This window comes from Atractosteus spatula, chromosome 26 (assembly GCF_055471065.1).
Source record: "Atractosteus spatula isolate fAtrSpa1 chromosome 26, fAtrSpa1.hap1, whole genome shotgun sequence".
Lineage (NCBI taxonomy): Eukaryota > Metazoa > Chordata > Actinopteri > Semionotiformes > Lepisosteidae > Atractosteus > Atractosteus spatula.
This window is the reverse complement of record NC_142731.1, coordinates 8,173,264-8,199,979: the sequence shown is the minus strand read 5'-3', so window position 1 is coordinate 8,199,979 and position 26,716 is coordinate 8,173,264. Positions and strand designations below refer to the sequence as shown.

Sequence of the window (26,716 nt, the reverse complement as noted above, 5' to 3'; positions counted from 1 at the left end):
CAGTACAGGACAGCTGCAGTTTCAGATGGGCCTTTTCTGGGTGGTGGCACATTAATCAAAAACCAGGACCTTTAAAGATCTGAATATGCACACAAAGAAGCTGGCACTACAACAAAGTTACTCCTGCATATGAAACAGGTACAATACAGTAAACTGCATTAAAGGAGCACACAGCTTTTTAATCGGCATACATGCAGCACTAAAATTAAGAAAACATGCAATGCAGCAAAGGTTGGAAAGCATCTAGTACCTTAGGAATATGCAATACCATAGACATTCAGTAACTTCATTTCTGATCCCCTTATGACTGACTAGCACTGTGTCTCTGGCCTAGTTTTCCCTGTTCAAGTAGAATACAACATGATGTCATCACTCAGTCCTCACTGGAAATATACAGAGCATGCATACCATACTCTTCATGCAGATTCAGCATGGGTAGCAACAGGAATGTTAAGACTGTAATGGAAAACCGTACATAATAAAAGGAATATCTCTTCAGAAAACCACACTATGGAACCATTAGATTACTTTTTGCTCAAGCACAAACGAGCACGTTTGGTTTTGTAATTGTTTGAAAAACATATTAATACTTTCGAAAAGGCCTATACTGTAAGTATCCTCCAAGGACTCATAAGTCTTTGAGTTTGGAAATTCCCTTTTAAATGTGAGTGACTCAGGAATGGTCAGACAACAAGTCTTAGGCCTCTCTCTTGCACCAGATAAAGCTTGATCCCTCAGTGAAAAGCTTATCTGATACGTTTCGAGGCCACAATCTCTATGTACATCTTAAATTATCCTACTGAGAAAATTCGTTTCCCTGGCAGCTAAAAAGTTCTGAACTTCATTTACTGTGCACATGCCACTCGCCTGTACTGTAAATCAAACACATTTCCGGCCACTTGAGCCACTAAAGGTTAAAGTCGGACCAAACAGCTTCTCAGCCATGATTAAAGCACATGAAGCGGAGTGAATACTAACAGATGAAGCTACAGTAATACGCAACATCTCAAAATAACAAGTGAGGCATGTGATCTTAGCTAAACGTGAAAACCTGCAACTTTAGGAATGTCAGAATGCCCTGCCAAAGAACCAGGGCCTCAGCCTCCTAGCTGGAGGATTGCCACTACACTGGTGAAGGTACAACTGCCCTCAAATCTTTTCCAGATGCTTTGCGAGGAGTCCGATCCCAGATTCCCGATTGGAGTGTGGCTCTGTTATGACCGATGCACACCCTGCCTTGCTCTGTTCACACCACTGAGACGACTGATCTCATGCGATAGCACTGCTGACCCAGAGAGTGGCTGAAGGATGAGCAGACAGAGCTCAAACACTGAAAATCAATAAGGAAACCATCCCAGTTCAGTTTTGGAGGACCGTAAAAAAAAAAAAAAACACGGAACGTCTGGCAGGAGGGTTCATGGGTCCTGCACTCAATTCGTCATGTGACCCCACGTGACTTACAACTGCCCTAGTGAGAAAATGGACCGGTCCCACAGCAGGACTGGTTTTTTAAATTCCTTCTACATGTTCATCATGCTGCAAACCCAGTGCTGGCGTTCCCCCCTTTGGAAGACTGAAGTACTGGCTGTTGTTTAAAAATCCAGAAAAGCTTCTGCCAAGCGGAGCAGCACAAAGAGCTTGGAGATTTTAAGACGGGGGCCTTTAGTTATAAATAAAATAAAAGCTTAGGATGCCAAGCTTAGGTGGCTTCTTCCTAAAGACATAATTGCTGTGTTTGAGATTCTGTTTAAACACAACCCATGCATAATGCCTCTCTAGGGTATAATCATAAAAGCTGTGGTTGTTGCCTACCCTGCGCTAGAATGCTGGGTTTTTTAAGTACAGAACAGTAGGAACAGTAATGTGGTGAACTGCTGTATCTGTATGTTCCTCCAGAGCTGTAGGCAAAACAGTCCGGCTGCTTCCCATTTCCTCTGCAGCTTTCTGGCCATTTGCAATTAATTTACCATGCAGTCTGCAATCTCAGCTTCAACGCGGGCCATCGATTATTATCGACAACGCCAGCGTTTTTTTAAAGCGCCGGCCTTCTTCGCCCACCCAAACTGACAGACAGTCTCGGGGACTGCCTGATACGGAACGTCTCCCTTCCGCGTTTCCCGCAGGTCTGATGTCTTGCGCGACGTCCGTGCGAGTCGTTCGCTTTGCTCGCTGGTTAAAAACCGATTGACAAAAAAGCAAAACGATTTGGAAAACATAATCAATTTTTTTTTGGGGGGGGGCATTTTTTTCCTTTATTCTGCTTCTCGAAAAGTGCTGCTTCACCTTATAGAGTGATCAGAACCCTAGTAGTTCAACTCCTAGAATACGGCTGATAGATCAGATTCAAAATTTCCCAAATGCGAGCCTTATGCAAAGATACAAGTTATCGATCATTATTCTTGATTCACAGTTTTGTACCTAGAGGAGCACTGAACTTGCAGCTTAAAGTAGGCTGCTGTCTAATTTTTTTTTATTGACCTCATTTGTACTTCAACAATGATGTCAATTTTAAAAATCCAGCATTTCTGCCATTTTCCCGAGGAAGCACGCATTTACTATGCGTGCAAAAAAAAACCCAACAATACATGAAAGCATTTAAGCACAGAAACAGCAAGGCAGAGAGTACAGGGAGTGGTCTTTGCAGCTGGAATAGAAGCCGTTTGTCAGTCTGGGTTCTTCCATGTCAACAGAAACAGGTGTGAGCTTCGGAGTTTCCAGAGACTGTGGTTTGAAAAGCTTCTCTCATCTGAGAACCGCGCACTGCTGCCCATTTCTACGTCACACTGGGACATCCATCTCTAATACAGCCTGTTTCTTCAATTAGCATTTCTGGGCTTATTACAATGGACATGGGCCGTGGACTCTACATAAGCTTGTCCTTAAAAAGTAATCAGCTTGCCCTGAAACACTCTTGTACAGTATGCAGAACAAGACAGTCCATTATGTACCACTTAACAGCAGTATGCAGCTGATTAAAGTGATTAAAGGATCTGTATCTCAATTGTTCACATGTAAAATGTATTTTATGCAATGAAGAATTGTGCCTTTAAACTCCGACAGGTTGCACTGGCTTGGTATTAATCCAAATCAGTTACAGACCAACAAATTGCTCACTGCAGCACCAGCCTTCGTTTAAAAAAATACTGTTTTAACTTATTAAGCTAGTGCTTAATAGAACAGAAACCGACATGTTATAAAAATAATTTATTCATTGCTACAGACAGGATGGTAAAACGATACTCAGTGTTATTGCATACAGTACTACTGAATTAAAGGCACAGTTATGTGAAAAGTTAAGAATGCTTAAAACAATTACTTTACTTCAGGAAAGCCCTCATTATTACCTTATTCCACTGCTAAATGTATCTAGTGGCCACAGGCAGTTGTAGAACAAAGACACTAATGCATTTTAAAACCAAACCACTCCTTTTGATTAAAGCCAGACATACAGCAATCACTAGCAGACTGACTTCAGATGTAATGATTCTACTGTACACCATACTAAGGAATGTGGCTTGGCTGCCTTAGTCCACTGGGTTGCGTAGCTTGTTTGAGAGAGCTCCTTAATTGGTCATCTTAATTAACCGCGTTCTTTAAGTCCGCTTCAATTAAATTGGAGAGCTTCCCTCAGCAGCTCAACTGAGTCCCAGATCAGAGCCAGCTCAACAGCTCATTTTAACAGTTTCTCTGTACTGACTGCAGACCCCTGTAACAACCCCTGCATGTACGTGCTTGATGGGTATTGTTCATGACAAGGCAGAAGAGGGCTCGTCTTCCAGGGCGTTCTCTCTACAGCAGGCAAAGAAATTGCATTTGGAACAAAGTACTGTAACGCTTACGGCCGTCAGGTACTGTGTAAGAGCCGGCGTACCAGAGCAGGTGACGTCACCGCCCTTCCCTATGATAGCAGGACTACAGCTACTGGGCTGGATAGAGATCTCTCTTTAGCTCACGGGGCTAGGTCGCTGCAGAGAGACGCGGAAGTCCCGGGTTCGAGCCTCAGTCGGGATGGGGTCGACCTGATGCGGCAAGGGCGCCCGCCTGAGCCCCCGTTGCGTTACATTGGTGTCAGAAGCGGGGTGGGATAGCCCTTCGCCGGGGACGGCGATTTAAGCGGGGGAGAGTGTAACGCTTACGGCCGACAGGTACTGTGTAAGAGCCGGCGTACCAGAGCAGGTGACGTCACCTGCTCTGGTACGCCGGCTCTTACACAGTACCTGTCGGCCGTAAGCGTTACAGTACTATGTTGTCATTGAATTAACATTTTTTATTTCTCAAAATCCACCGGCAGACATAACAATTTCTCAGCAAGACGGCTTCTGTAAAACGCTTTTAAAGGCACCATGATAAAGTTTATATTAATTGCTTTTCTCCCTCACTACATTTCCTTACTTCAACGTTACAATTTCCTAGACAGAAGGGAACCAAAATGTTGAACCCGGACCTGTACCTTCCCAGAGAGAATCACATCAACCAATCTGTGTTAGCTTTGAAATATGCATTTCATACGAACGTGGAACAGCAGAGCAGAACACCGACTGAGGAGACGACCTCACCCAGTGGGCTAAACCGCTCCGTTAAGATTGAATGAAACAATTTCAGTATGAAAAAGAGCAGTCAGCTCATATCTTACTAAAGCGACCATTGTAACAGACAGCGCTTTAAACGAATAATAATATATATCAGAGGTAACAAAAGCACTGCCTTCGGTACTATATTCAGCTAGTCAGACAAGCCAAATCTGCCTACTCTATTTATTCCACCAGGACACAAGACGGGCATAAAATGAAGGAACGCATTTTTGCCTTAGTAAATGTTTTTCTCTTTGTTCTTACGTTTCCTAACGTGCGCTTTGGGTATCCGAGGAGTGGCTGCTGAGTTTTTCCAGAAGGTGTGTAATTTCTGTGGGAAGAAGGTGGTGGTGGAGGGGGGGAGGGTCTTTTTGCAAGAAGTCATAGCGCTCTACGTTCACCCGCACAGTTGGCCCTGCTCAGTAAATATGCTTCGCCCTCGGCAGACTCGACAAGGCGAGAAAATCCTTTGTCTGTCGATTTCCCAAGCGCTTCCGCTCGCCACAGAGCTCGCCTTGAGCATTAGGCCGGCAGCGTCTTACAACAGGTCCCCTTTAAGACCCCGAGAAGGGGGGGGCGGTTGAGAAAGGTGTGTCCGGAGCCATGAAATCGGCAAGACAAAGATCTCAGCAAAAGCATGCAGCGGCCATTGACAATCCAAATCAATAGAAATACCACCAGTACAGCACATTTAGCCTTTAAACTAGAAATACCAGAACTGCCGTGGAGATTCGATTTGGGGTTTTTACAGCACAATAACGCTCTGCTCACCCACCAAGGAAATTCGATATGAATTCACCTTAAGATCGCCACTATTTCACTTAACTGCCGTTAAAAAAACAAATCCAGATAAAGCCCGTCTCGTTATTCGCCTGCAAGGCTGCGCGGCGCGGCGCCTGTGGTGCGTGTGCTCTCCTGCCCAAAGGCTTCGGTGCTGTTACAATGCAGCACATTACCACACCACTCAATTGTAGCGACGTTACCGCAGTGGCTGTTCTGACACGGCAAGAACACCGCCGAAGAAAGTCATTTCTGTTATTCATCTCTGCTGCACGTTGACCACGCCAGGCGCGGCGATCAGATTCTCCACTAGGCAGATGATGTAGAGCAAACCTACGTAAATGCAGTTTTTTTTCCAGGCTTATGCATGTAAAGAATGCGCCTTTCTGGGGTTTTTTTTTACCCCTCTGATCTGATCTGACACTCCCGGGGCGATGGCACGGTGCTGTCACACACCCAGCAGCAGGGCAGCCCGGTCGCGCCGGCTGCAGCCCGCATCAGCACCACTGGGCGCGGATAGCAGAAGGGAGAGAAAAACTGTCCCTTTCCACTGCATGTCGAAGGAAAGCGCCGACACCCCTCTCTCTCTGCACAAAGCCGCTAAGCGCCTTGACTGCTCTACCGGCATCTACTGCCTGGCATTTCTCCACGCGGGGAACGTCGCGTTTGTGCAGAGCGAAACCAGAGAAAGCTCCAGAACAGCCGGAGAAGCGCGTTCCAGCACACGCATACATTTTATTGTTTGTTGCCACCAAACACGGAGGAAGGTTCCGCTTTTCTTCCTCCTTTCCACACGCTAAAAGCCCGCCTTTGTGTGCAAGCGCCTTCCACGCGGGGCATCTGGTTTTGCGAAACATGCAAATCAATTTAAATTTAATCGCAATTGAATAGAAATTAACCGCTGGAGGTTGCAGAGGGGGGAAAACGGAGCCAAACGTCTTTTTAAACGTCTGGGCATGACAGGCGCATCGCTCCCCGTATTCGCGAGCTTACGGGTCAGCCCTGTAGCGCGAAATGCCCAGAAGAGACACTTTAAAGAATTTGTATGCATTGTGGCAGCATCCGAAAATCTCATTTCAGCGACAGAAAGCGCCGGGCTGGCCTTTTCGGCGGGTGACAAGCTATAACGCAATTGTTATAGACGTGCAAGCTCTTAACCACGGCCCGAGCATTCGTCGAACTGGTAAAATCGAAAATAAAACGCAGATGCCACATTACCCACCTTTATTTTTCAGAGGAGCATGTGAAATTTCCCAGTTCGTGCTGGTGTAAGCTGTCATGCATAGAACTACACAGGCCCAACCTCTCCCACCCAACGGAAAAATATTATACTGACATGACAGGCACGAACGCCGGTTTTAAATCGTGACAAAATTACCCAACCTGGACAGCTGACAGTGGCCCCGCTGCAAAGCCGTGTCTCTTAATGAAAGTTATGACTGAAACCGTGCAGATTTCAGTTTCGCTAATGGCCAGAAATATAGCTTTACTTACCTGTGTGGCAGACAGTGTTATTGTCTCTCCAGCTGCAGTCAGTCACTGACCAATCGATCGAGCGCTGCAGTTCGCTTGGAGCCCTCTAGGGGGAGGGGGCGCTAGAGAGCCGAGTGAATGAGGAAGAGAGAGGGGGGCTGCTTTTGAGCTGTCATCTTCTATTTAAAAGAAAAATCTTCCTAAATAAGCGCATTTACTGATGTTAATATTGTGGCATCTGTCATGTTGTTTTAAATACCACCTAAAATACTATAGCGAGTATTGCTTATCGTTGTGCTTTAAGAAATAAGAACGAAATACGATTTTCCTTGGTCCTATATGGTAATGCTTACTCATTCTGTAATATCATCGGCCGGGGAAGGATTTTTCTTTGCCCTTCTGTATAGTAACGGAATGCCCATCGTCAAAAACATACAAATCAGAAAAGCTGACATACTGTATGTGTCACCAAATATTGCATGTGCCCAGAAGTACTGTTCTAGTTTTCTCCCTTATTTACCTGCCTTATTCATTCCAGGTTTAACATGTTGTGGACTTCTGTGCAAATTAAAGGTATTATAACAACTCTTTATTATTTGGTTGACAGTTTTATTTATGGGGAAGCATTGCTGTCTTGCAGTGTTGTGGCCCAGGTCAATTCCAGACCTGGAGTGCTGTCTCAGCGGTGTTTGCATGTTCTCCCTGTATTCATGTAGGTTTTATTTCTGGGTGTTCCAGTTCCCTCCCACGGTCCATAAAACGTACTGGGAAAACGGGCGCTGGTGCGAGCGTGTGTTTGTGTCTGTGTGCCCTGTGATGGGCTGGTGTCCTGTCCAGGGTGTGTCCTGCCTTGTGCCCAGTGTTTGCTGGGATAGGGCTCCGGCTCCTCTGCGACCCTGAATCTGAAGAAGTGGTTAGAAAATGGATGGGTGTGTTTTATTCATAGCAAATTACTTTGGTATCCATTTGTGCACCTGGGTATTATACTGTAGCAATCAGTGGGAAGTACCTTGATTAAGTTGATAATGATAATAATAATGTTGCTTTATTGGCCCTGTACAATTTCTTGCATTAGGAATTCGTCTTCTCACAGACCCCAGCTTACTCTCCATGAGACACAGACAGGGAGAGAAGCTGGGGGTCAGAGTGCAGGGTCAGCCATTGTGCACCACCCCTGGAGCAGTTGGGGTTAAGGGCCTTGCTCAGGGGCCCAACAGAGTAGGATTCCTCTGCCAGCTGCGGGATTTGAACCAGCAACCTTCCAGTCACAGGCACAGATCCTGAGCCACAGAGCCACCGCTCCGCCCTAATGAGAGTAGCTGTCAGGAGTGGGATCCTACAACAGTACTGGTACAACAGTATCTCGCCACCCAAGATCTGGACCCCAAATTTGTTATGAATCCAGAGGCCTTGGAGACAATATCCCTAAGCTGAGTTTGTTTTTATGACTGAGGAAGACACTAGGGTTTGGAAACCCTGAAATGGCACCTACAGCTCTGCCTTGGCATTCAAGGGTCACAGAGCAAGTTTGAGACATTCCCAAAGCTGAGGGTCTCTGCAATGTGCTCCTGCCTACAATCTGCATGTAGGCTTTGAGAAGCCGCCTTTCAAGACGCTACATAAAACAGTTTATTACATGATGATTATTATTATCAGGCAGACTGACAGCTTATATCGACAGGTGGAACATAAAATAGAAGCAAGAGAGATGCAGGAAACTGTTATAATGCAATGAAACACAAAATAGTTCAATTATTTGAATGTATTGAATATACGTGTTATCATTGTTTTACTTACATTTCATGCACAACATATTAATAATTACAGCAATTAGAATTTAATAACCCTAAATGGAAATAACGGATTTCTGAATAATCACTATTGCAATTCATCTTTATAAGTGTTCTGAACGTTTCTTTGCAGCTCGTGTCACGTTGTTCTTTCTGTGATTATGCCAGTGTGTAGTGTCTTCCATGGCTGCATGAATTAAAATAACGACACAGTGTGCTGGTGACGTTTCTCGCCGTCATTGCAAAAATGTTCCACTAGATGGCAGGCACGCTCAATGTATGTGTGATTTGATGACACCGGAGGCACAATTCAATGTTTCACCTCGGCCTGTTTGACTAGTATATTGTTTTGAACTAAAGCCATTATGAAAGTGGTCTTGAGTTGGGGTTGTAGGTCAAAGGATAGTACTTAATGGTAAGGCAATATTTATTGAGTATGCAGCACTTATCTATATTATTTATTATAGGTTTATTGTAGGTTACTATACAATATAAAAAATATTAGCAACTTTCAAGGACATTAAAGACATTTACAAGAGAGTCTTGAAGGTGAAAAGATAGTTATGAGTAATCCCTATGCTTTTACAAAGGAAAAAAAGACAGAGATCTTCTAAAGGAAAAATATTAGCTATCTAGTCTTTAATTGAAAACATAACATATCGCACGAGGACCTTCCTATTGTGTTATTTTCTGTATATTTTCTGTATAAAGTATAAAACATCTGCCAATCAACAAATACGTTCCAGAAGAAATTTATATGGAGGTCCCATGATTCAGAAGGAGAAATTCAGTCTTCTGATTACACCATTCAGCAAAATCGATGCTACTGTACACAGAACGCATTACATTCTGAGCCAATTACTGTAGTAGGATCCAAAGATTGTGTTTTCCACATTCTTATTTCATTCTTACTGAAACCGCGCTCAAACCTTTATGATTTTTTTCAGAATACTACTCTTCGTGCATTTAATCCTTAGCAATGAGAACTGACTCAGCATTTGATTTATAACTGACTGAACAATAAGAGCACACTCAGTGGAAAAAATGGGTAATGGGAATCATGATAAACATAATGTTATATAAACGTACATGTTGCTTGGGTTTGCAGTTCTTACATAGTGACATAGTGTTGATTTATAATGCACTGTTTTTCAGGTCATGCTAAAATGTCAGAAACGTAAAAACACCCTTTACTGTTCCTTGCACTGAACTAAACCTTCTGAATAATTTGTCTTTTTTTTTCGAATCATTATTTCTGACGTGCTGCCTAGACAGTATGTTATACCGCTGACGGTCACAAGAGAGCGGTGTTGCAGCTGAACTCTCTCTTGTGCCTGGGCCGTCAGAACAGCCTGTTCCTGGGCGAGCATCACAGATTATCAGAGAATTTCGTTCCTATTAGCTACTGGTCCAGTGTCTGAGCTAAAAGAAGTTCCTGGTTCAAGTTCTGTTTCTGGTACTAAGTGTGGGTAACCCAGCATTCCTAAAACCTTGTTGTGCCCTGTATTTTGGATAAAATGTAAAAACGTGATTTTATTATAAGTGACTCTGCAGGAGTGATGACTACATTTGGCATTAGTTTATGTTTTTGGGGATGAACACATCTCCTTGTCTCCTTAGTGACTGTTTATTGCTGTTAATTCTTATTGGCTTATCATGAACATCCTGAATGCCTATCATATAATACCAAGTATTTCCTTAGGAATAAATGTTGCTTGTTAGTTTGGCCTGTGTTCATTTAAATAGAAATAATTATTTCTTTTTACTCCTGCCTCTAAAATGATCTGCAGTTCTTCGATAACCACTAGTCGATTAAGCGTTGTCTACCGACACAGCCTAAAAGTCAAAAGCAATTAAAAATCCCGTGCACGGCTGGCTTGGTGCTCGAATGTTCTTGGACAGCCTAACCATGACTTTCTGCATTCCTGGAACATTTGTCGGACTGTCCAGGGCTCCACGCTCATGTCCAGAGCTCAGAACCAATTGAGGAGGAGGAGCTGTAAGCCAGTCTCCCAGATGAAGAGTGTGTGCATGCTTCTGAACAAAATGTTCTTCTCTCCAGCAAGGTGGTGGTGACCATTCAAGTCCTCGGCGAGTGAAACAGGAGATAAGACCGTACACAGCTGGTGGAAAATGCTGAATGATGTCTAAAAATGCATCCAAATGTTGTTCCTGTACAGGACTGAGAGCGGACGGCCATGTTGGTGATCTTTGGATCCTTCACTTGCAGAAAAACCCCAGGTGCAGAAGGAGAGATGGGGCCTATTTTGGTCTCTGTGTTCCCTGCATGTGTTAGAAGAGCCCTTCTATAAAAGGGTAAGGCTATTGTCCTGGGGATCGCTCCGGATCAGGTGACAAGTCGATTTATAGAGTCTCCCCACCCCCTCCCGCCCCTTGGATCAAATTCCTCTGTTGCTGCCCCGCTGTGACAAGCCGCTCTGGAAGGTGCTGATGTCTGTGGATGTTTTCGGAAATGCCCAGAGGACGCAGAGCCCTCCAAGCTGGCCGCGGGCACTTGCTCAGCCGGGGTATGTGGAGCACTCTGGGAAAGAAGGCAACAGCTGGGCCAGTTAAAAAACACTTAGCAGGGGGAGGTCGGTTGTGTTCAGAACAATGTCTCATTTTGTTTTTTGAAACACATAGTTACTGTACCTATTGCCAACTTGGACGTCCAGCAAGGAGGAAAGTGTTACATCCGTGCAGTCTGATGAAGTACAGTTCAAAGTACAGCAGCTCGCAGAGGGCTGTCATACACAGGGCAAGCAAACCAACTCTCTTCAGTCTTGCATAGAGGAGACTGAGATTTGGACATGGAGATTGGATCCAAGTACATAAAAGTCCAAGAGTTATATAGACATTGCCCACCTGGAAGATTCAAATTCAGACAAGGACAGTTGGAAACTAAAAGGTAATTCATTTAATAATTAAAAATAAGTCCTTACACTTATATAGCATTTTCCTGGACACTTCCCTCACAGCGCCGTACAGGTAATGGGGATCCCCTCCACTGCCACCAGTGTGCAGCCCCACCTGGATGATGCACCAGTACTCTCCCCCCCACACACAGCTCTCAGTGGGGAGGAGGACAGTGATGAAGCCAGTTCAGAGATTTAGGAGGCAGAATAAGAAATACAGTTTTACCCTAAGAGCTGTGGCTGTCTGAGCCGGCTTCCCAGCCAATTGCTTGAGGCCCAGAGTCACCACAAGTTAAAGAAGCAGCAGAACGAGGTTGTAAAATCGTACCTCCTGAGCTGCCAAGCAAGAAGAGAGGCCACAGGCCTTCCTCGCATTTGCAACTTTTCTTCTGTTCTTATGTTACGGTTATTAGAGTCATGATATAAAAATATAAGAATTGCTTGCATTTGCGTGGTGCTTGTCATCTCAAAGGATCCCAAAGAGCACCAAATACAAGAGAGCATCCTGTCCTCTTTATCCATCACCTCCCAACACATCCTTCTTATTGCTTTTTGTATTATTACAGATACAATCTGCCTTGTCCTGCTCTTACCTGGTCCTGACTCTCCATTGTCATTAAAAATCCCAAAAAGAGTATCCTGGCCAGATTTGCCCCTGGCCTTTACCAGTCATGGCCTCCTAATAATCCTCAGCTCAGAACTGGCTTCATCAATCTGTTCTCCTCTCCACTGAGAGCTGGTGTGTGCGGAGTGTACTGGCGCATCATCCAGGTGGGGCTGCACACTGGTGCTGGTGGATGGGAGTCCATATTACCCGTAAAGCGCTTTGAGTGGAGTGTCCAGAACTGCGCTATAGAAGTGTAAGCAATTATTATTTCTACTGCATTTAACACAGTATTGCAGCATTCTCCAGATTCTTCTGCAACACACAGTGGGTTTCATGTGTCTCTTTGGGCTGAGGCTGGACTAGAATGCTTACGGCGCATTGCTGGCCGTGACTGTTTGGGAGTTTGACCGTGCACACTTCTGGAGCGTCCTCACCTCGGTGTCATGATGGAAGCAGAGCGCAGCATCCCGAAGCACAGTTTGCCTAACAGGAAAAGACTGCAAGGCACAGAGAAATGTGGCAACTCAGGACGCAGATGGAAAGGAAGCCACATGCCTGCTGAAGACATACTGTGGGTAACCTGCAAATTTACTGTGCTGGTTTCTCGATTCATCATGGTAACCTGGCATAAGGATCTTATGACAAATACTTCTGCAGTGTATATTGTATGCATATAATTTTATATGATAACCCACTAGGTTCAGGTAGCATGTTTTCCTTTTTTTGAGTTAGTTTTTTGCTGAATATTACTATTACTGTATATTACTATACATATACTATATATACATATAGATATACTATACATATACTATACTATATAGTATATATACTATACTATATATATACTATATATTACTATATATATATTACTATATTACTGTACTATTATTATTATTGTATTATTGTATCATTCATTACACTGTGGCCGTGTTGTCTGTGTAAAGCTGCTGTTGCACTGCAATTTCCCTCACGGGATCAGTAAAGTATCTATCTATCTGAATACAGATCGTGGAGGGTAGGATACTGTATTAAAGATAGCACTTGTTTTCTTCCTCTGTACTTGCAGATACAGTCTCTCATGATTCTCCACCTTCTCCTCCTGCTCTTCACCAGAGAACTAGCAACTAGAAAAGCCCCCCAATAGAAGCCCTTTGAGTCTGTAATCTTAAAGCCCCCTCTTCCACTGGCACAGTATCTGCTGCCTCCAGCCGTCTGCAATGTGAACCCTGCAGCTACAGACCTGCTCCCCATCATCCGGCACCCTGGCCACTACCCACCGCACACATCCGGCCCCTTATCAGCTCCTCAGAGGCGCTCTAAGATTGCTCTAGAAGGAAGCAGGCTTGTACCCCTCGCCTTCTCCAGTTCTGACAGTAGAATTTTGTAAGGAGGTGTGTTTGGATTCCGTTTTCAGACCCCTGGGAAAGGGGCAGGGCCGGATTTTGGTGTCCGTCGGCCCCCGGCACTTTTCACTTCGAAATGTGCAAAAAGAGAGGGGTAAACGCCATTTGAGTGACGTCGATTGACGAGATGCACTTGAAACCCGTCTCATGCTTAACCACGTGATTGATGGAGCGGGGCCGAGCGACCCTCACTTCGACACTTCCAGTCTCTAGAATAGCCGCTAGAGGGCGCATGACTATTGATTTGGAGCACCTCGCAAGCATGGTGTTTCAGCTCGTTTTTGGTTGGCGTTTCCCTCCTTTTGTAGACCCTACAATTTTCGTAGGCCCTATGCGAGATCCGGCACTGGTAAGGAGACGGTTCCGACATATCTGAGTCACATGTACAAGACACGGGGTATGTACTTTATAGTGGCATTAGGTTGTAGAAGTGGCTTCCACTCCGCTTCCGAGCTTGGAGTGGGGGGACCAGAAACTGCCCGTTTGCAGCGCCGCGTCCTTTGTTGAACCAAACAAAAACCACGCGTCACATTTGAATTTATTTTAATCTTTGAAATATGACAGAAAAATAAATAAAAATATCATCAGACAGCTGAACATCGGGAACAGGACTTTTCTTCTTTTTATACGAACAAAGTTGTGTCTTTTTACATGAAAAGTACAGTGCGCTGGAGAGCAAGCGAGCAAGCGCCTGGATCTCTAAGCCGCTGTAGGTACCAGGGTGTGTAAGGACACCTCTCAGCACTAGGGGGCGCTGTACACTGAAGGCTCACAAGGCTGGTTTCGTTGAAGGTCGTTTTGATCGTAGGCGCTTCTCAGCTTCTACAGAAGAAGAGAATAATTACTGTTAATATGCGGTAGAACTCGGTGGCATTGAAGAGTCTTCCCTTTTTTTTACCAAATAAAAAAGAAAGGAATTCTTTTACAAGTTGGCCAAAATACAAAACGAGTAACAGTAGAAACCAGTGAGAAACAAAAATCGGGATTTAATGATTAGTAATGGTTTAAGGTCACCGATCATGCCTCACTTACGTTGGGGGCTATCTTTTATCCAGACATGATGTGCTTGATGAAAGCTGCAAGAGAAACAAACACATTGTTAAAGAATATCATCAGCAGAACACCGGCGCCGCTTGTTCTCACAATCGGTTCAAGTCGTATCAGACGTCATGCAAAGGGCGGCGTATCTCTATGTTGAGTAGATGATTTTTCATTTCCGGATGGAAACATCACAACCAGAACAGGATCATATAAGAAAAAAAAAATTTTCACAAAGCAAAAATGTTGTCATGGTAACATCCATCTTTTTTCATGGAGCGCTGGATAAAAGAACAGCTAACTGAGTTAGCTCTCTTCCCGATGGATTCTGTCATTTGCATTAGTCCCTGCTCCTGAGGTGCTGTAATGCTTTCTGACAATATTGCAAATACTTCTAGATCCACATGTTGATTTATGAGGTATGTGAACAACTGACTGCTGTTTTTCTATTAAATAATTGAAGTCTGTTAATGAGTCTGTGAGGACTGACAGTCGTTGCTATGCAGTAGTCTAGACACAGTCAAGAGCATCAGCAATGCCACTTTTGTGGGATCAGGTTCCACTATTGTAAGTATTTTCAACTATAGCAACATCTTGGATTGTTATTAACAGAGCTTAGTTTGGGCGAGAAGAAGCCAAGCTCATCATTCACCATCTCTCATTCACGGATTGAACAGAATCTTCAAAAACACTGTCGCAGGTAAACAGGTAAACTATACACGAGCAGTCAATATGAAGGGTTGTAGCAGCCAATCCATCGCATTTTCCAACCAGATCTAAATGACACCCTGCCAGGTGAGACTCGTAATGAGCATAATTTGTTTCTCGATAAAGCCGACTTATTGTAGTGCAAATGATAGATCTATCAACAGATCTGTTAGCTGTTGGCTTAAAACAAAATGGCTGCAATTTAACAAAATGGTCATTATAGAATGAAACAAGTAAAAGGGGTCTGGGAGTGCAAAACGTCTGAGACTTTTGCACAACATTTTCTGTCTTGGTACCTCCCCCTCAAAGTAAAGCCTTAATCATATATCCCTGACCTCCCTACAGCATAGAGGGATGTGAAAAGCTGAGAAAAAAATCGATGTGCTGTTTATTGTGTGCCCACAGCATTTTCCTTTTGTGAAGGTGTCCTTGGAAGGCAATACAAATTCTTGGGATAACTGAAAAATACAGGTGAGATTGACATTTGATTGCTGCTTTCTGGATGTTTGAAGATAGTACGTCTGTGTCATAAGTAAAAAGCAGACAGTGGATTAAGATACAAGGTTTTGCTGATACTTTTTCCCTCGTTATTACAATTGACAGAACCTAATCTGAAATGAGAAAATGATGGAGCAGTTGAGGCCACATGGACCAATGGGCTTTCCCAGGAACCCTGTGAATCTGTCATTTTCACACGCAGGGCTGAGCAGAGTCTCACTGCAGAGGGATGGGGGGGACTGGTTTGCACAGAAATCTGACCTTCGTAGTTGATGCACCCGTTCGCATCCTCCTGTCCAGCCATTAACTGCTCCACTTCATGCTCTGTCATTTTCTCTCCTGCAGGGGTGACAAAAGTTACATTTTGTCGTTTGTGTGGAGCACTTTGCGGGCGTGTGCATGCAGCAGCGTGAACAAACTGCATTCCCTGAAGTAGGCATCTGCAGAATATTCTCACATGTGTGTCTTTGGAGTCTGTAACATTTAATCAAAGCTATCATGTCTGTGATGGAGTATTGGGCACAACACAGAGCCACATTTGAAAGCATTAAGAGTGTTCTTATTTGCTTTTGAAAGGTCTACAAATAATTAGCTGCATCTTCCTCATTTATAAATACTTGAATAAAAGCTGTTTTTTTACATGCTAATAAAGTTTAACTCTTAAAGCAGGGTAGTCCAGCCCTTTTACTAGAAGGACACAATCCAGTGGGTTTTATTGGTCTCTTATAAGTCTTTATAGGTCTCTTTAAAGGCACAACAGCTTACAGACTGGGAAAAGCTCTTAAACTGGTCCCATTAGGCCAATAATGGTGGAGTGTCATAAAGCCAGACTAGAATAAAGACCTGCAGACACACGTGCTCTGCAGAAGCACATCCATAGCCCAGAGTGGTCCCAGCGTTAACACTGTGTATTCTGCCGCAGAATAAAGGCTCAGCAAAGCGGAGGAGCAGTGTCTCACCGAGCGTGGCGAGGACGTGGCGTAACTCAGCACCCATGACAGTCCCGTTCCCCTCCTTGTCAAAGACGCGCAGACCCTCTATGAAGTCCTCCATGGTGCCCTGGTCCTTGGACTTGGAGATGTGCTGCAGCATGGGGAGGAAGGTCTCGAAATCCAGCATCTTGGTGTTCATTTCTGTGGGAAGAGGTACAACACTCACTGCACCCACCCGCTACCTGTCGAGGGTTTCAAGGCACAGCATCCCAGGAGGAGAGGAGAATATCAAGAGGGCAGCTGTGCAGCCTAGTGGTTAGCATTCTGCACCTGCAGCCTGAAGGTTATGGGTTCAACTCAACCACTGGCACTGCTGTTCCCACCTTGAGTCAGATACTTCCCTAACACTGCTCCAGTAAAATACTTAAGTGTAGGAATGTGAACCAGTGTAAGTGCTCTGGGGAAAAAGCATCTGCCAAATATAATAATGAGTCTGCAGTGCTGTAAGTCTGCAGACACAAGCAGTTAGAATCTTGCGGAAGCAAAGCTACCTGGGTCCAGAAGACATGGGAATGAGTACTGTATATTGAATGAGCTTTAGTCCTCACTGCCTGTCACACTTATTCATTTGTTAGTTGGTTGACTTGAGGGGCTGGTTGGGACGGAGGTAAAGTCACTGACCCTCGGGTTTGGGCTTCCCCAGTATTTTCACGACCTCAGCGTTCGTGGGGTTCTGGCCCAGAGCCCTCAGCACGTCCCCACACTGGGCATAAGTGATCTTCATCTCCCCGGTCGGTGTCCTGTCGAAGAGTGTGAAGGCCTCCTTGAACTCTGTGGAGACACGGAGACGCAGCGGGGGTGAGAACTGCTGTATCTACGCAACACGGGCTAGGGAGGAAACAGAGCCACACAGCAGCACAGAGTAATAATGTGGGGTACCCAGCTCTCTTCCTCGGGGGCGCCAGGGACCACAGCCTGACAGTTTAAAGTAATAATTAATAATGAATTATATAGCGCTTTTCTGGACACTCCACTCAAAGGGCTGTACAGGTAATGGGGACTCCCCTCCACCAGCACCAGTGTGCAGCCCCACCTGGATGATGTGATGGCAGCCATAGTGCACCAGTACTCTCCCCACACACTAGCTCTCAGTGAGGAGGTGAACAGAGTGATGAAGCCAATTTATTGATGGGGATTATGAGGAGGCCATGATTGGTAAGGGCCAATGGGAAATTTGGCCAGAACACCCCTTCTTTTTGAGAAACGCCCTGGGATTTTTAATGACCACAGAGAGTCAGGACCTCGGTTTTATGTCTCATCCCTTTTACTGTATATTGTCCCCATCACTATACTGGGGCTTTAGGACCCACACAGACGGCAGGGTGAGCGCCTCCTGCTGGCCCCACTAACACCTCTACCAGCAGTAACCTTAGTTTTTCCCAGGAGGTCTCCCATCCAGGTACTGACCAGGCTCACACCTGCTGAGCTTCAGTGGGGCTGCCAGCTGTGAGCTGCAGAGTGATATGGCTGCTGGCAAGTAGACAATTTCACCAAGTATTCCACATAGGATGAAGGAGGAAACTAGAGAACATGCAAACTATACACAGACACGCAAATCAATCAGGAATAATATAAAAGCTATATAAAAATATCTTTACATTATCTGCAAGGCTCCACAGAAGTAATGTCATACAGTACATACCCTCAATCTGGTCTGCAGTGTATTCAATCTGAAAAAAGGCAAAAAATACCAAAATTGAGACAAATCCCATGGACAAGAACTGTATTGCTAAGCTTTGGATACATTTTTACCGCTGTTGTTCTGTTATCCTTTTAGGCCCGTAACAACAAAACACCACAAACAGACCAAGCAACCGCAATCGCTTTTTTGCCAATCAGAAAATTAGTAAAGGCAAACATTGAGTCCTGTCATCACTGAAATTCAATTAGGAAGTTGTCCATGTATTTTTTTAATGGATATTAAGCATCAGAAGATTCTGTGTTGCAGATATGAAATAAATGGGTTGATTCACCTGCTGGCACTGGTGACATTAGGTTCTGCTTCATGCAAGATGGAGGAGTCCATCTACTGCTACGCGAGATGGTTTCTCTTTCTGTAAGGCCTTTGCCAAACTAATTTGTACCTTCTGCTCTGTTAGTTTCAGTGACGATTTTGCCTTCCTATTCTGTACATGAGCATGATTTCTCCCCAGACCGCAAAACCTGTTCAGCAGCAAGAGAACATTTGTGAAAGTTGGGGTGAAATTCCGATCTCCTGGGGGGGTCTGGATCCCACCCCTCTGCCGCAGAAGACGAACCTCCCCGAGCGTCTTTGTGGAGACCCACTTTCAACAACAGCAGGAGCCCAGCTGGAGGGGCAGAGGTGTCGTGTGTCTGACATGTGTGTGTGGTGGGGGGGGGGGCGGCAGGGGGGTTCTCAAGATGTTATTCCAAGGCGTGCTTCAGGGTCAAAGTTGGGCACTGCCGTCCTTCCTTTCCTATCCCACGGACTAAAAATAACTCGGCCCCGTGCTGGCGCCAGGATCCATGCGAAACCCAATCTCCCACATGGTCCCGGTGGAAAAACAGGAGCTAATTTTGGGAACAATAAGAATGCAAAGCCATGCACAGGGACCAGCCGAAGAGCAGGGAGTAGCTGCAAAGCCGTTGTAGTAAACATCTCGCTGTGGAATCCCGGTTGCACTTGCTTGCTTGTAAAACGCCAACAATTTGTCAACCTGCAGGGCCTGCAGCTGGTAAGGGGCTCCAGGAACCATAGAGAACAGCTGGGTAGCTGTGAGACTCACAAACAGGGCTGCATGGACCAGGTGCAGGATGGAAATAACCAGTAATTACAGTAATTACAATGAACTGACGCAGCTCAAGACCCCTTTTCCAGAAATGCACCTTGTGGATGTCTGGGTTTAATATTAGGTGTAGCATCGATTTTTTCACGCAGAGGCCAAAAGCAGCCAAACAAAGACCTCCTGCTGTAAAGAGTCACTGTAGCTCTATGCTGGTCTGTGGTGGAGATGCCCTGGGAGAGAAGATTCAATATTATCGAGAACGTGTAATATTACCTCACTGTTACTGATAACGTGACTTAATTTAATTCCCAAGTATTTACTTGTTAAAGCCAGTTTCAGCAAGTTTCTCTTCCTCTTCTTCCAGGTAGGATGTGGCTGTTGTGAAAGAGAGCACTGGCAGCCTGCTGAACAGGGCCTGACGTCTCCCCTCTCCCAGAGGAGACAGCGTGAGCCGAGCGCTGCTTTCTCAGGGATCCAAATGAGATGAGAGGTGACGAGGTATTGATGGCTCTTCATCATCAAGGGTTTGGTAAAAGCACGAGAGGAATTAAGAAACCATTCTAACTGAATTTCATCCTTTATTCCTATTTGAGCTCAGGAGATAAATGAACCTTTTGCTTCAAAGCATTAGTTGCCACATGAGCAATATTCGAGCAAAATATCTATATATTCTTTGAAATAAAACATTTCTACATATACTGTCACTGACTTTATGACCAGTAATACGTAGAATTCTTATTATGTAGTGTAATAATATAAGCATACTCATTAGAATGCTTATATTATTATACTAGTTGATCATTTTTTGTCATGCAAGTTTTGCATTTGTGATTCAGTTATAACTAAAGCGTATGTCTTCTTTCTCAAAAGACAATGATTGCAAGAGTCAACAAAATGACCTTATTACATTTGTAAGTCACAACGAATGTGTAGGTGAAACTCTTGAATAACTTCCTTTTAGAGATTTTAATGTCTGAAAACATGGGTTCTGACCAATGTCTTGCTGTTTTATAACTGTAACTACGCAGGGTGTAGCGCCATTCACAGTAGCTTACACAGTTGTTGGCATTTTAACCAAACCATCTTGGAGTTACACTCATTTACACAACTGGGTATTTCTCAGTACCACACTCACGGGTCGAACAACAGCATCTAATCTGGGCTTTGAACCCACAGCCTAATGGTTGTGTCCAAACCTGTCACCACTCTTCCACACTGCTGCCCTGGCACAGTGCTCACACCATTGTAGTCAATGGTTTGCCTGTGATATTGTGCCAGTACAGTAGATTCATTTGACAGCTGAGATTAAAGCAATGCCTGACACTTAGCTCCATTCACAAAGAGAAGACTGGCATCCGGAGCCTGTTTTGGTACACAGAACGAAGCTTGTCAAGCATTTCAGCGCCAGCTCAGCAACTGTCTGCTCTTTTGTTCCATCTGTCCTCTGTGCTTTCAAGGTATGGTAATAATCAGAATCAATGAATCAGACAGGAGGCTTTCTGTTTGCAGTTCCAATTAAACAAATTAAAACTGGTTTGGTTTCCATAAGAAAGCACTCTATTAATTTTTTTAAATAACGTAATTATTTTATATATTTTATATGATCTGTTTTCACAAATCATGACTGTTCCAATGGATTCATGACCATTCAACTTCATGATTCTACTGAAGAGCTGTAAAACACAATCTTACAGGAGCTACGAGCAACATTTTTTTGGTTTTCTGGCTGTGGCTTGTCCTGAATTAGGACGTTTGTGAGAAAACCAATGCCAATTTAGAAAAGCAAAATTCAGAACATTCGTGAAAAGGCACACACCCCTGAGTGGCGCTGGGAATAGGACGCGCTTTTTAGACAATTCCAATGATAAGATCTGGCAGGCAGGCAAAGGTCCGGAGCTTGGTCTTCCTCGGCGGGTGGAAGAAGACCAGCTGAGGCGAGGAACTCACGGTGACGCTCTTGGGGTCAAACTCGGGCTCCTTGGGCGGCTCAGGCTCGGGGGCGGCGGCCGGCTTGGCTGCCTCCTTCTTGGGTTCGGGCTTCTTGGGGGCCATGATAGAGAGAGAAAGTCTTCCACAGAGCGGTGGGCACCGGGGGTCTTGTCACAGAGGGGCTCCAAGGGACAAAAGACTCAGCCCATTTCCCTGGCAATATATACCCAGCCCCTCTGTGACACTGGAGGGGGGTGGGGGGTGGGCAGTGCACAGGCAACTGGAGGAGTTAGCTCTGCCTACTATATAAGGAAAGAAGTCTTACCCTTGTGCGCACTTCACAGTTTGCCCATTGTCATCAGCCCCTGTCCTCACATCCTCCATTGTGTCACCAAGCAGCTGCCTTCTTGTAGCTGCAGATAATTGCTTTCGCTTATTAATTTGTCTTTCCCTCGGGGTGTGAATCGTTCACGTTGAACGAGGAATCGCACGTTGACAGAAAAGGCATTGCTCTAATTGGGAAGGCCAGACAATGCACAGGGGACATGGACTTTTTATAACCTCCCCCACCACCCCCGCCTCATTCCTTTCAAGCAACCAAATCTGCCTGCTTCAACATCTCTTTACTTAGAAGTGATGTCTTTACAGATCGCCAAGATCCTTGCGGAGGAGCCCCTCTCTCGGCCGATTCTTCGATGAAACAGAAGCGGGGCAAAACTGCAACTTGTCACTGGACACCATTGGGACTCTCTCCTCAGGACCTCCAGGTGGAGTCTGTGAGGTGGTCCCTAGATTTGGGATCTAAATGCGAGAATGAATCATGACTTTAGCAATAGATAAAAGACAGGAAATTCGTCAGACGAACAGCTCTTAGCTCCTCTGCGTTAATGAAAGCTCTGCTGTGTCTCTTTCCCTGCTGTCAGCTGGGCAGAACCCTTTGAGTGGCAGGATTATGGACCATAATGTTCTTTAATGGTGCTAAGTGAAAAGGTGACGGGATTAGTTTATACAGACAGGGTGGAAATCCATTATAGCTGTGAACCACAGGCAGGCAATATGGCACAGGATGGCTGTTTGAACATTTCCATTGCAGGCAAACCACATACTCTAAAGTAAATGAATTATGCAGGTTACTAAAATGTGACAGGAAATTAAGAAACATCAATGACAAGAGCAATTAACGTGAACGCAGGCTTGCTTCTCACCAGGATCACCCATCAGCCCTAATGCTGCTTGTTGGACAGTGCCTACCCATCTCTTGAAGGGAACGGGGCTCTGGTCGTTAACAGCTGACTACCTCTGGGAGTAACGTTTTCAGAATGGGAAACTGCTGATCTATCGCTGGCAGTCCTATTCCAGTTCCTGAGCTAAAGTTTTCATCCCAAATCTGACTCCCCAGCTGCAGTATGAACAGTCAGTCACAGACTAACCCAACTGAGAAACACTATACTGTATGTACCTTGATTACCTACACGGGACATTGTATGCTGTCTACATCACTGGCTTTACAATTATAGTTATTTTTATCTATGAATTTTATCTAATCCTTTGGCTGAGGTATTTATCCAAACCACTGTTCGAAGCTGGCTTAATACAATGGGTTACGTGGTCTATGCAGTTGCACGTGTGATGAATTGTCCCTCCTTGTATCTGAACCATGGTTATTCTCTAATTTCTGAATTATGGTCAAACTATAACCATAGTACTACTGAAGATACAGGTCGGCAGTGCAGAAATCGCTGGTTCAAACTGGTCAGATTTTATCACTGAACCAGGAGGTGTGGCACTGACAGAGAGCCACAAGGGCTTGAAACCATCCTTTTTCTAAACTGCTTTATCCAGTGCAGGGTTGCAGGGGAAGACATAGTCTAACCTGGCGAGGAATGGGCATGAGGCACCCTGGACAGGATGCCAGGGCACACACAGGCACATGCTGATACCAGGGCCAGTTCTTCCAGTGGCCAGTTAACCTGCCAGCATGTCTTTCGACAGTGGGAGGAAACCAGAGCACCCGAAGGAAACCCACGCAAACATGGGCAGAACATGCAAACTCCACACAGACAGAATTCCCCAGCACTGCAAGGCAGCCACCATGCTGCCCGCCTGAGTTAGCCTGTCTGTTCTCAGTTTTCCATGCAACAGACGAGCCCTGAGACTTGCCTGGCATCTGAGAGCTTTGACAAGAGCGGTTGTCATTCCTGCTCAAATCGAAGGTGACTGTGCTGTGGGCACCGCGAGGCCTGTGGTGTGAACAGGAAGCAGGTGGCTCCGATAGTGCATGTCAGAGAGGTCGTGGCATGTGGCACAAGGGTTGTAGGGGGCTGAGTTGACAAACAATTGTCGATTCTAAATTCAGAAAGGGAACCGCTTTAGGAGTGTGAACTTCTGGGAGGCTCAGTACTTCTCTGCTTGTCTTCTAACTTTCTCCTTAAGCCTTAACCTTGAGCAGTTGACAGCCTCATTGTCATTACTCCTTGGCATCACTTCTGGAAGAGTCTCAGTTTCCTAATCGGTTAATTGCAACTCTGATTTTTGCAGGTGCTTTTCTCCTCTGCTTCATCTCGAAAGCGGAAATACTTTTGCTCGGTTTTGTACAGTTCAACCTGTAATCTTTCATCCATTTTTAAAAAAGGAGGTGGCAGCTTGTGAAACAGGAGACCAGTCTATCCTGGTGTTCAGAGCACACACATGAAGACTGAAGCACAGCTTGGAGACTCCAGCTAACCTAGACTTACCAGCTAACCTGGTTTAGTCCAGACTTCAGAAGGTAACTCAAATTTTGGAAGTCTTTAAAAGGTGGGAGAAAATTAAAGCACCCAGAATGCACATGGAAATAGAGAGAACATGCAAACTGTTTTCTTCCATTTTTTTTAAATTTACAGTGTAAGTATAAGCAGTTTGCTGTAAAACCCCAGGAGTTTTAGAGGTGACACTTTTTTAACAGGCTCTTGAACTTATCAGCTTTCCAGTCCATTAACCATAAAAGTTGTCTTTAAGATGAAAGATTTATTTTGGAAAAAAAACATAATAAATAACATCATAAACACTCTCTGTCAGCAGATGAAAGATGAAATAGATACACAGGCAGACTCTCCTCTCTTATAATGCAGTTAAGGAATGAGGAACAGAGAATAATGCTGAATTTGTTAGTATAAAATTTCAAACTTTACATAAAAATGTAAAAAGTGCCAATCTGACCTGTGGCTCGTGTCCGGAAAATGACCGGGCTGTGTTCATGGCAGAGCCTGTCTTTCACAAGCACGTGCTGTTTGCATGACCTTTCTTTGTGTCCTAACAAAACTGCGAAGGCTGAATAAATGCCTGAGGGAGGTCAGGCCACTTAAAAATACCTTGAATAATAAATCTGTCCTGGCTGCCCGAACAGATAATTATAGATCTATTTTGAAAGGATATGCTTTTATCAATCAGCTTAGTGAAGGATATAACGATTAAAATTCCACGGTGGAACACCCTGCTTCTTTGACATCTTTATTCAGGAACTGTCTTATGGATATTGACCACAGGCTGCTGGAAGGATGGTAGAATCGTGCATTTTTCAGGTAACAGCTTAGATTTGGATTTTTTTTTTCATGGTGTTTTTAACATTTTCTCCAAAGTATTCCTCATTATTGCCGACTTTACCATGTCACAGAAGGATACTCACCATGCCAGCACGGACCACGACACTGAGCACAGAGAATGGACCGTTCAGAATCTGATCTAGGGTGGGCTGTGCGCTTACTTTTCTTGTACTGCTTTCCCCAAGGAGAGGCTTGGCTTGGTTAGAAACGTGACTTGGCTTGTCAGCTCAGGGCTTGCCTTGTGCATGCTCTGAGAACAGAGCACGCCTTTACTGGATTGCAAGACACCGTCAGAGTCATGGCGAGGGCTGAATTCCTCTCCGCGGACTGGACTGCTGTTGACGTGCACAACCGTGAGACGGCGTGTGGCTGCAGCCAAAGATGGCACTGTGCAGACGGTCAGTGTCCACAATAAGCCCACAGAGCATTCAATACAGACCTGCAGCCCCTTGTTCCAGGTAAATCTGGATAGCACTGCTGCTATTGCCTGGAGAGCAATCGGATCCAATAGTATAACATTATTAGTAGTAAAGTCTTCATCCTCCCTTCAAACTCTCATTAAGGCAGAAGCTGAGTTTCTCTTTTAGGTATCTGGAAAAGTAACACATTGCTCATCTGTGAATATTGATATTGGCTCTAACTGCAACTTGTTTTTTTATTGGAGGAATAATTCTATCATAATAGATAGCTTTTCCCCAGGGAATAAACTTCAGCTCTTTCACTTGGAGCCTTTTCATTCTGCTGCTGTGCATTCATTCACAAGCTTTGTCCTCGGCCTCCTTCAACACAGAGGGCTGGAGAAGTTTGTACTTGCACTGTAGTTACAGAAAACAGACCACTTCCACGGCTTGTAGGGGCTCATTATAAAACCGCAGGACTCCTCTGAAACAAATATATGAACAAGAAATGTTTTATGGAATCTGAGTAGTGCAGAGGGCAAAACTCAAGGAAGAAAAAGGATTTTTGTGGAAGGAAAGGTCATGTTAAGACCAAGTCTTGGTGTATGAGGCAGATGAACAGAATTATCAATGTGGAGACAAAAACACTGATTAAGTGGTTGATATGAAAATCAGTATTTCATTTATTTTTGCCTGTTTTTTTTTACTAATTACATTTGTCCTTTGAAAGGTCGATTATCACAAAGCCACAATATTGATGAACGTCTGGAGCATGTTAAGCACTTTAAGGGTTGTAATGCCCCCTAGTGGGAAAAGTTAGCTATGCCACCACTGTTCAATTTAAAACTGCTTCCCAAGCCTGGTCCTGGCGGAACACTGTTGAGTTCTTAATCACAGGCTAATTGATTTCAGTTTTACATCTGGGGCATAATGGTCATTTTTATCTTCAGGTTTTAAAAGATCAAATGGGATGTGCAATTGGTATCAAGCCTGCACCTATTTCTAAGTTTTGGAGCTGCCCTGTTTCAGCTGAGCTGCTTGAAATGAAACCAACTGGAACTTGAGAAGGAAGAAATTCAGATTGTGGGCGGGTCATTCCCACCTGTATCAGCTTATCATCAATTAAGCAGCTATTTAGCAAGAGCTGGTTCAGAAATCTGTTTTAATAGCCAGAATGGGGGAAGAGACGTTCTATGAAGTTCTTAGTGCTTACCCTTGAAAGAGGATTTTTCTTCTACCTAGGAGTGACTTGTTAACTAAAAACAGGTTTAAGAGAAGTCTAAACA

The 26,716-nt window shown here is 44.6% G+C and overlaps 2 protein-coding genes across 4 annotated transcripts in view; both read right to left on the bottom strand.

Moving 5' to 3' along the window:
• Window positions 1-6,938, bottom strand: part of maptb (microtubule-associated protein tau b) — a 54,300-nt gene extending 47,362 nt beyond the window's left edge. For all 3 annotated transcript variants that reach the window (XM_088906221.1, XM_088906225.1, XM_088906229.1), the window contains exon 1: window positions 6,846-6,938. The gene's annotated coding sequence lies outside the window, so the exon portion shown is untranslated. The remainder of the gene's footprint in view (window positions 1-6,845) is intronic.
• A 7,165-nt stretch (window positions 6,939-14,103) lies between these two features.
• LOC148814778 (myosin light chain 4-like) lies at window positions 14,104-21,629 on the bottom strand. Its single transcript, XM_088906166.1, has 7 exons — window positions 21,470-21,629; window positions 18,418-18,445; window positions 17,397-17,546; window positions 16,743-16,916; window positions 16,045-16,122; window positions 14,572-14,615; window positions 14,104-14,361 (listed from the first exon to the last, which is right to left on the bottom strand). The coding sequence occupies exons 1-6, from the start codon at window positions 21,572-21,574 to the stop codon at window positions 14,587-14,589; spliced, it is 564 nt and encodes a 187-aa protein (XP_088762292.1). The 5' UTR covers window positions 21,575-21,629; the 3' UTR covers window positions 14,104-14,361; window positions 14,572-14,586.
• Window positions 21,630-26,716: the final 5,087 nt, after the last annotated feature.